The following is an 11,375-nucleotide window of genomic DNA, read 5'->3' as shown; positions in this document are numbered from 1 at the left end:
ACTACAAAAACATGTAAATCTTTTGATTAACGTAAAGGTTGTTTAATGTAGTTTAGAAAAGGCATATACAAATATGAGACAAATACCTAATAATATTGCAACATAGTCATTAAATGAATGCCAGTAAGCATTGATTTGGTGATTAACGGTCAAAATACGTCAAAACCAGGCTAACGTTAAATGTGGCTTTAACATTAAACTAAAAGTAAATTAAAGTAATTGTTTTGTAATGTAGCTATCGTATGAAAACCTGAGTTTAGTGTATCTCTCACACATGTCCGTGTCCGTGTTTCATGAAGCATTGGCAATTTTCCCCACAGCCCGTGAATCTAACACACTAGCTAGCTAGCTAGCTAGCTATTCGGTTCGGAAATGCCATGGTGGTAGGGTAACAGCAGCATATGAATGGGGTTGTGTTGGGCCTCCAGTAAGCTTTGCGCCCCGGGGAACTAATGCGTACTATTTTGTCATCTTTGTGATTATTTGGCTGCTAACATCTTCAAATTACCCTCTTGTCCCAGTTTTCCCTAGGGCTTCAAAGGTATCCTAGGATCATCTCCTCGATCGTAACATAATGCTAGCCAGAGATTAGCTAGCTAGCCGCTAGCAGCTTTAGCTAGTTAATGTTCGGATAGTTGACCTAAATGGGTTCGGTTAAGAACCCCCCCTTTTCAACAAAGTATACAACGCGTGTGATAGTTCGTTTATAGTAAAACATCTCAAAATGGACCTTAATTTTTACTCTGCCCTTTCGGATGGTTGTGGTCAAAATGTTGATTCGGAGTTCTTGGACACCCAAGCGTATGGCGGATACTCTGAGGAAAATAAGGTAACCCAACGATAACCAGTATTTAACTGGAAAGGTCAGCTTTGACTCATAGACATTAGTTAGTTACATATTAACGGTCTGTTTCAGTTTCCAGAAGGCGGCGACAGTTATCTCACCATCAGTGGAGCGGGCCACCCTTTTTTGTCCGCTGAGGTAAGTGAGTTAATTCAAGCAACATGGTAGTACAGAGTAATACGTCTTTATTGTGCTGATCTTTACACGTGTTATTATTCTGTCTCTTTCTCCACATATAGCAAACATTCCATACTCCCAGTCTCGGGGATGAGGTTTTTGAGATACCCCCTATCTCCCTTGATCCAGACCCAACTCTGAGCATCAGTGATGGAGTGTCCCACTTTGAGTTGACAGATGGGTCAGACGGTACCGGGGGACCTTCAGGCTCCCGTAGCCTTGTTAGCAACCTGGTAGTGGAGGCCAATGACCCTTCCTTTGCTTCTACCTTTGTGAACTCTGGGTCTCAAGGCCTTGAGCAGCTGAACCTTGGGGCCATGGGCCAGGCTGGAGGGGGAGCCTTGCTGAGCTCATCTGCTCTGGTGAGTGCTTTACCTGTGGACCCTCACACAGAATGCTGTTTAGTGTGTTTAAATGTTAGTGGTTCATGAATGCAGTTAAGAATTGTTGGCAACTTGTTGTGTTCTAATCCCTCTGCAGGAACTGGGGAATTCCAGTGGTTCACATTTCAGCAGTTCTTCCCCCATGACCATTGATGTCCAACTTGGTGACATCAGTCATGGACTTTTGGGAAGCAGCCAGTTGAGCACTATTAACCCGTCTGAGCTGGCACTGGGTCTTGGGGGTGATAACATTGGGCATCTTTCAGAGACGCATGAGCAGCCGCTGTCAGCAACACCATCGCCAGCGGGCTCCCTGCAGGATGAGGACATGGATGACTTCAAGGTGAGGGTTTACACCTGTAGAGGTCTACATTTATGTTTACTTGCATGCATTATGGCAGTCTTGTATACATTTTGGATTCCATGCTTAATGTTTTAGATCCTACAGCTAATATGTCCTCTCCCTTCTCTTCCACTTTTCCTCTCCCTACTCAGAGAAGTGTGCTGGTAGACTCCCCCATGTATCTCTCCTCTTCCCTCTCCCACATGTCCTCCCACCCAGCTCCTACATCTTCATTGTCTACAGCTATGGCCAGGAGGGGCGGGGGGAAGCCGGCCACACTGGCCTCAGTGACTGGGGTGGTGGGCACTAAGAAAGGAAGAAAGAAGAAAGACCCAAATGAACCACAGAAGCCGGTTTCAGCGTACGCGCTGTTTTTCAGAGACACCCAGGCAGCCATTAAGGGCCAGAATCCCAATGCCTCTTTTGGGGAGGTGTCAAAAATTGTGGCCTCCATGTGGGACAGCCTGGCAGAGGAACAGAAACAGGTATAAGAAGACATGCTAATAAATTTAAAGTATATTAATGTACTGTGTCAGTTTTGGGGGAGAAAAATGATTGTTGGTGGTACTTGTCTTGTCTTCACTAGGTGTATAAGAGAAAGACAGAAGTAGCCAAAAAGGAGTATTTGAAAGCACTGGCAGCTTATAGAGCCAACCAGCTCACTCAGGTAAGATCACATTGACCTCTAAAGGAAAGCCAGGTGATTGCTGGATGGGATTTTCAATCATATGGCTTTTCAATTTTTCTATCTGTCTTCATCACAGCCAGCCATTGAGGAGATGGAGACCGCTCCTTCACCACCTCCAGCGGTGGTCAATCCAACCCCCGCAGCCCTTCCCTTTGCTGGTCCCCAGGCCGTCCGCCCGGCGACCACCAACCTGGAGGAGAACACCATCACAAACATTTGCGCCTCCAACATCATCCTGGACGTCCCAGAGAGGGCCACACGTTCCCGCACAGGGGCCAACAAAGTCTCTGCTCCAGCGGTTGCAGTACCTCCGGCCCAGACCATCACCAAGATCATAATCCCAAAGCACATGTTGCAGGCGGGGGGCCAGTTGGTGACTGTGTTGCCCGGAGGGGTCCGCACTTTGCAGCCCACACTGGTAGTGTCGGGTGCTTCTCGTCAGCCACCTCCGCTGCAGCAGATGCAGAACGCACCGCCTCCGCCGCGGCTCCAGCAAATGGCGCCAGCACCTCCACCCTTACAGGCCAAGCCCCGTGAAGGAGGCACCACGCTAGGTCTCCCTGTGTCCGTCACGGCTACACCTCCACCTCCACTCCAGATAAAAATAATTCCTGCGTCCTTGCAGAGCAAAGAGGCCTTGCCGATTATCGTCCCTAAGACAGTGGCTGTGTCATCCACTGTGACTACATCGGCCCAGTCTGCACCCATCGTGTCGGTGCAGGTGGTGAATTCTACAGACACGTCAGGCAGTACAGACGATGATGAAGTTACAGAAGTGCTGCATTCAGAAGAGGTAAATGGTCGTAATTCCTTGCTATTGCTTGTTTTGTGTGAGGCTGGGACCGTGCTTATCCACAAATAACTCTTAATTTGATTGTTGGCAATTTTGAATATTTCAGTTTTTTGAAACTGGATTATAATATATTCTCAGACAGGGCCAAACTGTTGTCATGGTAACTCAGGTAAATCAGATAAATTCAGACTATTGTTCAGATTCAGCTGGATCAAAGTTTTAAAATAACTGCCAAATTAATGTTATCCCTCCTACTTGCTGCTACAATAGTGCCACTACATCTGGTTTGTTTTACAGCATTTCATTAAGATTGTTTGTCACTTATCTAGATTTTTATTTTTATTTTTTTTTATTAATATCAAAGTGATAACGAATCCAGAAAGGATCTAAATTATTTACAATACATAGCCCAAATTAGTTCCACTGGAACTGGTACAGCCAAATGGTTCATAAGTTGAATGGAAATCACCCGTGATTTAAAGTTCAGACACCTGAATCTGAAATGTCCAACATCTGGTATGCTAATTTCCAGTCAGAAACAACACCATGAAGACGAAGGAACAATCCTAACAAATATGTGAACAGTTTAGTGAAACGTTCTAATCAGGGAAGGATGCAGGGAGAAATTCCAAGGCACTGCATCTCTCAGAGTAGAGTCGGGTTACTAGAAAATGGAAAGAATATGGCACAGCTGTACATCTGCGTCTGTGTGAGAACAGTGAGACCACCAAGAGGCTTACAGCAGCACTGAAGTAGCTATACTGTATGTTTCCATTGCTGAGATAAAAGACGCTGTGCACACAAATGCTGTTGCCCAGGGGTTTGTAGCAGTGTGGCAAAGAGAAAGCCACAGTTGAAAACATTTACATGACATCTGGGGTAGTGAAAAAAATGCGGTTCACTCAACAAACCTATGCAAATTGACACAGCTTGGGCAGTTTCATACAGACGATTGGGTAAAAAATGCACCTCCAGATGTACATAGACGATACAGACCTGTCTGCATAAACCCAAAGCTGGAACTGCTGTCGAAGGCACGGACTTGAAGAGGGGGAATTCTTATGCAATCAGTTATTGTGTTTTATATTGGTTAACTGTGACAATGAAATCTTTTTTTCCTTTGGTTAGTGCAAAAAAGTCCCACATCCCCTGTGATTTAAAGATTATAGATTATAAAAACAGTCGCTTTCTCATATACAGGCGGCCGCCGTCTTGGGAGCTACGGCCTTTCTAAACTATCTTTTTAATAAACTGTCTGTACACTTACAATGTTCTCAATGCTTCGGTTAACATTTAGGGACCCTCATTATGCTACTGTTGAAGTGTGGTGATATTTTGAGCCTTTTTAGTGGTATAATAAGCAATTTGTTTTTACTTTCCCTGTGCCCCGAATACTAGCGTTGTAAGCTAATCAGCAGTTTGCGCTAGCTTGTTCCAAGCTCCAAACACATTCGATTAGCATGAAAACATGTCCCAGAGAACGACAGAGTGGGTACACATCTGTTATTAACCCTTAGGTTCGTTTTGTGCCGGAATTGTCCTTTTAAATAGTCTGGCTATCAGCAGACCAAGCTCAATCTTTTAAGATTGAACATTCGTCTGGGGAGTCTGCTCTGTATTTTCTACTGCACAAGAGGCGTGATCAACGAGCATAGTTCAAATGACTCTGTACGCAATTGGCTAGTCCTTCAACCAATCAGACCAACGATCTGGGTGACGTACTTTCATCAACAAGTTGCTGCGCTTCGGTGGCCACCACTGAATGTAAACAAAAAGCTGCTTGCCGTTGCTTCTCTATCGTCATCGTGTTAAACCCGCCAATAGCGTGCCAGGTGGATAAGCCAGTTTGTGATTGGTCCCCGCAGATTTGTAACGGAAGCAGGATAGAAAAATGTACAGGTTTCCAGCCTGAGCTGCCGGGCGAAATCAAATCACCGGCAGATCGGGCTGGGTTTACCCAGTCTAACTGTTAAAGACTATCGACAGTCATTTTCTGTACTTCTGCGGAAGTGCTGTAAACTGACTGTACTTGCTGCAAGTAAACAGACTTTTAAGAGAACTTGTCCATTCTTTGATAAATAATTCTCCTAACGTACCCATATTAATAATTGCTCTTCCATGCATTTCCCCTTTTTATCAGGAAGAGATGGAGGTGAATGGGTCCAGTGATGCCGCGACGATGAGGAGTGTGTGTGTGAGGACGGGCTGTAACAACCCAGCCGTAGAGAGTGACGACTGGGACAAAGAATACTGTAGCAACGAATGTGTAGCTACTCACTGCAGGTGTGTAGAGGTTTGAAATATGCACTTGTATACATTTTTGTTTCCATTAGACATTTAAGTTTTCTGAACTTCATATTTTCTATTTTTCAGAGCGATATTCAAGGCGTGGTGCTCGATCAGGAATCAGACCATGGGAATAGTGAAATAAAGAGCAGCTGCTACCAATCACATCAACAGAATACTTGTTTTTCCACTATAAACAAGTGTCAATAGTTGAAGGACCGATGCAGCAGTGGTGCAACACAGAAATGTCAAAAAATGCATTTCACTGCACTTCTCTCACTGTTTGGTACATGTACTGTAGGTTTGACAGTTGCTGTTCAGGACAATAAACGAGTAGTATTGCTAAAAAACACTAAAGTAGGACAGCGATTCCACGATAGTATTTTAGCACACAGACTACTCTAATGAAAGATAAGGATAATAATGTAGTGGTATGTTTGATTATGTATACAGCCCTTAGTCAGGCATCAAGGGACTTCAAGGCAGCTAGAGAAAAGATCAGAACAATGAAGTATCAAAGTTGGTTGAGACAATGGTATTCTATTAGATAATTTTTTTTACTAAAGCCCACACAGGTCAGTACTTGTTTACTGTAAATTGTTGGAGTCAGTTTCTCAAAACGCTCTGACAAAGAACATTTCAACCTTTTTACAGCAGTTTGAGACATTGTACAATGCTTGCTGATTTGAAATCCATGCTCTGAAATGTTTCAGGTCTCTAAGCATGTGAAACAATTCCTTATTACAAGTAAAGGCTGAAATATGCCTAAGTTTGAGTGGGAAAACTGTATCACTGTACAGCTTGTATTTGTACTGAGAATAGTGGCCTACGTTTAATATTGCCTTCATTTTTTGTGACACATTCTGTTCAGATCATTGTTGTTAAAAAATTCTTGACTTTCATGTTTTCTTAATAAATGAGCAGTTTTGCTGAATCCAGTGCTTCCTCTTTGTGCTTTGTCTCTTAAAGCAATGCTGTAACTTTTCTAACTTAAACATGCTTTTTTGGTCTGTAGCCAATAGGCTGATGTTAGCATCTTTAGATAGATATTGCTGTGTAACGGACATCGCTGAGTCAGTCAGCTGACTATTTTGGCATTTTCCTTTATCCTGTACTTGGCACTTGTGGCCAAAATGGCTGGTGTTCAGCAAAAGTTACACAGATTGAGAATGTTTTCAGTTCCATTATCTGTAGAGAAGCTGGCATGGCATTAACTTCACAGTGAAGTTAGTCATTAAATGTAGACTCATTAAACTGAATGTGTAATCTCCAAAGAAACATTTGGCAGTCAGAGTTCTGACCCCATTTGTGTAGAATTTGTATGATTTAGTGTTGTTTTTGTTTGTAGAAAAAAATGTAGTTAATGTAGTCTGTTTAGCTTTCAGCTCATTCAGCTTCAACATTTGTATATTTGTTCTTTTGAATTATTTTACAAGTATTTATAAGTATGTAGTTTTACCTGTTTTTGAAATATTGAGCTAAAGGTTGAAGAGTTAATTTCTTTTTGGTGCGCCAGAAAACCTGATTTTAGTCTTACACATTTATGTCAGATAAATGCAGAGCAAGTGGCTCATTATTGCGAATTGAACCCCAACAGTGTGATGCAGGACCCCGACACGTAGGGCTTGCTTATCACACGACTACTTCCTAAAGTAATCACTAATTTGACACAAAATGTTGATTTAAAAATAATTTTATTGATTAAAAAATGGTTCTCCAAAATCTATGATCAGAACTGCGTCCATAGCAACGGTCTGTTATCCAGAAATAACAGACTAGCATGTCGCAGTTGACTAATCAGAATCCAGTATTCAACAAAGCCATATAATACATTGAAACAAAAAGGAAAAATCTGTTAATCACACATACTATACATACTTTTAAGGCCTGTCGCAATATGCAATAAATCAATTAATCGCATGATAAATAAAAATGAGCTCGATCATTTTTAAATGAAATTATCGCGGCCGGAAAAAATTCCATTTTTATTTATTGTTTTTGATTGAGTTTGGTTTTTATTCCAGCGCATTTTTTGTTAACAGAGACAGAGTCCATTTTATTTATTGTTTTTGGTTGTTCTGTTCATTTATTGTGGATATTTAAAATGTCTTCCAGTTCCAGTGTTAAATATTCTTTAGAAATAAAAGTGTATTGATCTTTGAAAAGGTGTACTTGCATTATTATGCCATTATCATTATATTAGATGAAAATGGTCTCAGAACGACAATATTATCATTTATTGCAATAATTTCTGGGATAATTTATCGTCCAGCAAAATTTCTTATCGTGACCTGCCTACATACTTTAAAAAAAAACATCTTGCAATATAAAAATATATTTCTGAGGAAATATAAATGTTCCATTTTATTTGGCTTGGACGTAGTCAGGTCTTTATTCTCAGACCCCTAAAATTTTAGTGCAAGTCCAGCTTAGTTCTCCTTGTTTACAGCTGGATTTAAGACAGTATGGATCCAGTGTTAGCTAAATAATTTGCTAGTTTGCAGGATTTTTCATGAAGCTTTGACAATAGAGGCTCTGCTGGGTGGATCCACACGATAAAGCCCCAAACCCAGGCACACTGGCTGAGTCAGTTTAGCCTTGAACTCATGCAGCGGTGTGATCGTGGACTCCACAGCACTGAACGTGATGTTGCCTTTCTCAAAATTAACCATCACTGCTATTCGGCTGCTCTGCAAGGTTCCAGAGAGGACTGTTTTTCTTTTATTATGGTAGGCAAACAGCCCGCCTTTGCCATTGTGCGTAAGGCTCCAGGACTCTGCGTTGTTTCCGAAGGCGCTGCTGTCCTTGCTCTTACGTTGGATGCTCTTGTATGACACGGCGATGTCCCAGTATCCCTCAGCCTCCACCTCCCAGATGTGGCTACCAGTGGAGAAGCACCGGGCAGAGAGGACCTGCGGGGCTTCTTTGAAGCGACTATTACTGTTGGGATAGTCCAGCTTGGTTTTCATTCTCTCTGCTGTTTGGAGGTCAGCGGAGACTCCGAGGAAAGGACTGGCTGTGTTCAGATCCAACATGAGAAATCCTAAGAGACAGACAGACTATTGGGTTTACCTATACACCATTCTGGTGCTACCCAAATGTATAATACATGCCCATGAAAGTTAAAGTGGTAAACCTACTTCTTGAATTTTAAGGGATTCAACAACACAAACAAAACAAAACATGCAATAATGAAATCCCCCTTCCAAGACCATGGATATAGGGCCACTCGGCCAGCCATGCCAAACACTTATTTATATCATATTATTATTTATTATTATATATTCAATATCCAATGGAAAATAATCTCAAAATGAAATAGCACAACCTGGTGTCAACATAAAACACGGCGCTTTTGAAAACAAAATACCTTCAGCCAGGAAGCACTCGTTTGTTCCTCAGTGTTTTAATCCAAACCACCATCTTTTTCCTAAATTTAGCTAGTCGTTTTTTTTCTTATACTTAAATATTTTTTAGACATACCATACTATGACTTTTTTTTAAATCACTTTTTTCGAAATAGTATACTATGACTTTTTTATCACTTTTTTCAACATACTATACAATGGCTATTTTAGACATACTTTACAATGGCTATTTTATCACTTTTTTCAACATACTATAGTATGACTTTTTAATGGCTTTTTTTTCAACATACTATACCATCACTTTTTTCAACATACTACGCTAGGACTTTTTTCTACATACTATTCTATCACTTTTTTTGACAAACTATACAATTACTTTTTATAACTTTTCTCGACATACTATATATACTATGACTTTTTTTCGACATGATATATGTTGATATATGTTCCCAGTCCCAGTCTTTCTGTGTGGAGTTTGCATGTTCTTCCAGACTTTCTTTGGCATACTATAATATTACTTTTTCGAAATACTATACTACGACTTTTTTCATCATACTGTACTATGAATGTTTTATCACTTTTCTCGACAAACTATACTATGACTTTTTTAATTACTTTTTTCAACATAATATACTATGACTTTTTTCGACATACTATGACTTTTTTCGATATACTACACTGTGATTTTTTTCACCATTCTATACTATGACTTTTTTATCACTTTATACAACATACTATACTATGCCCTTTTTTTCGATGTACTATACTATGATTTATTTCAACATTCTATACTATGACTTTATTCGACAAAATGGAGTGACGGGCTATGCCACCCCCAAAAAAAGTGACATAACTATGACTTTTCATCACTTTTTTAGACATACTATACTATGCCTTTTTGACATACTATGTTTTTGACATGCTATACTATGACAATTTTTGACATACTATACTATGACTTTTTCGACATACTATACTATTACTTTTTATCACTTTATTCAACATACTATACTATGCCTTTTTGACATACTATGATATGTCTGACATACTATAACTTTTTTTCTACATACTATACTGTGAATTTTTATAATTTTTTCGACATGCTATATTATGACAATTTTTGACATATTCAACTCAACTACTTTTTCATGACTTTTTTTTTAACATACCATACTATGACTTTTTATCACTTTATTCAACATACTATACTATGACTTTTTTCGACATAATATACTGTGACATTTTTATTACTTTTTCGACAAACTATACTATAGTCTATATCCTTGACGTTCCACTTCCGGGATTGCTCGGGTGCCACAGGAAATTCCGCCGGATGCATGTCTTTTCGCCGACGTTCATTTCCTTCCGCTATAATTGAGACAGCTAGCTAGACTATCTGTCCAATCTGAGTTTTCTCTCGCATGAGTAAAACAACTTTTGAACGTACATGTTCCACCAAAACAAGTTCCTTCCCAGGTTATTTTGCAGCGGCTCCGTGCAGCGGCTCCGTGCAGAGCTTAGCGCTGCCCATGACGATTGTGACTGTTTAAAAGAAATGCCAATAAACCAGAGCACGTTTTTTCTGTGGACTAGCAGCGTGTGGAGGGTGGTCTGGCAAAGTAAGACTAACCATACTAAAACATTTTAATGGCTTTTTTCGACATACTATAATATACTGTTTTCAAAATACTTTAGTCAGTGGTACAGTATGGTTGCGCAGTGGTTAGCACTGCTGCAACTAGCACCAGCAAGTGGACACTGCAGACTCTGACCCTCAGATCGATCACTTTTTCAACATAATATACGATGACATTTTTATGACTTTTTTTCGATAAACTATACTATGACTTTTTCATCAATTTATTCGACATACCTATACTATACCTTTTCGACATGCTATACTATGACTTTTCTTTTCAATAAAACCTAAGATTATTCCACTGTTAAATACATAAATAAACAAATACATTATTAGTATTATTAAACATTTCAATGAAATTTGTACTAATTAAAACCATTCCCACTTTTCCAACTATTCTCACTACTTCACCTTCTTATGAAATGATGCCAGCAATCCAGTTAAGATTTAGCAATTTAGCTTTTCAGCATTCACAAGCATTTTCTAGTTGTCACTTGTTTTGCTGTTCAGCAAAAGTTTTACCGTCTGAAGCCCAACATGGGTCAAAAGTGACCCAAGATGTTTTATATCTTTGCATGTTATGCATTTTATTATTTCATAAATTCATTGTTTTTTAACATTACACTTAGTTTAATTTATTTTTGCACAAAAAACATGTTTGTATTACTACCCCAAAATGCATAACATGGGTAAAAAATGTCCTGTATGCATTCTCAATGGAATTTATTAGGAACCTTTGATTTGTTTACATATTTGCAATAAGGAACATTTTATTGCACACCACTCCCCTCAAGGTCACCATTTCACCTTTCTACAAGCCTGCCTTATCACAACTGTCATGACTCTGACACATG

General features: G+C 39.9%; 2 protein-coding genes across 5 annotated transcripts in view; one reads left to right on the top strand and one right to left on the bottom strand.

The window, feature by feature from the left end:
• Positions 1 to 235: 235 nt before the first annotated feature.
• tox4a (TOX high mobility group box family member 4 a) lies at positions 236 to 6,279 on the top strand. The gene is made up of 9 exons (XM_031306792.2): positions 236 to 829; positions 917 to 982; positions 1,084 to 1,383; positions 1,502 to 1,747; positions 1,900 to 2,232; positions 2,334 to 2,414; positions 2,512 to 3,228; positions 5,369 to 5,511; positions 5,602 to 6,279. Exons 1-9 carry the CDS (start codon positions 725 to 727, stop codon positions 5,657 to 5,659), a joined length of 2,049 nt encoding a protein of 682 aa, XP_031162652.1. The 5' UTR covers positions 236 to 724; the 3' UTR covers positions 5,660 to 6,279.
• Positions 6,222 to 11,375, bottom strand: part of LOC116055067 (E3 ubiquitin/ISG15 ligase TRIM25-like) — a 28,120-nt gene continuing 22,966 nt past the window's right edge. For 2 of the 4 annotated variants that reach the window (XM_031306824.2, XM_031306823.2), the window contains one exon: positions 7,810 to 8,557. In XM_031306824.2, coding sequence (XP_031162684.1) covers positions 8,025 to 8,557 — 533 coding nt within the window. In that variant the 3' untranslated portion in view covers positions 7,810 to 8,024. Of the gene's footprint in view, positions 7,264 to 7,808; positions 8,558 to 11,375 lie in introns of those variants that run through there. The other 2 variants (XM_036005456.1, XM_036005455.1) reach the window with 2 other exon arrangements.

This window comes from Sander lucioperca, chromosome 9 (genome assembly GCF_008315115.2).
Source record: "Sander lucioperca isolate FBNREF2018 chromosome 9, SLUC_FBN_1.2, whole genome shotgun sequence".
Lineage (NCBI taxonomy): Eukaryota > Metazoa > Chordata > Actinopteri > Perciformes > Percidae > Sander > Sander lucioperca.
This window is presented reverse-complemented; position numbering and strand designations above follow the sequence as displayed.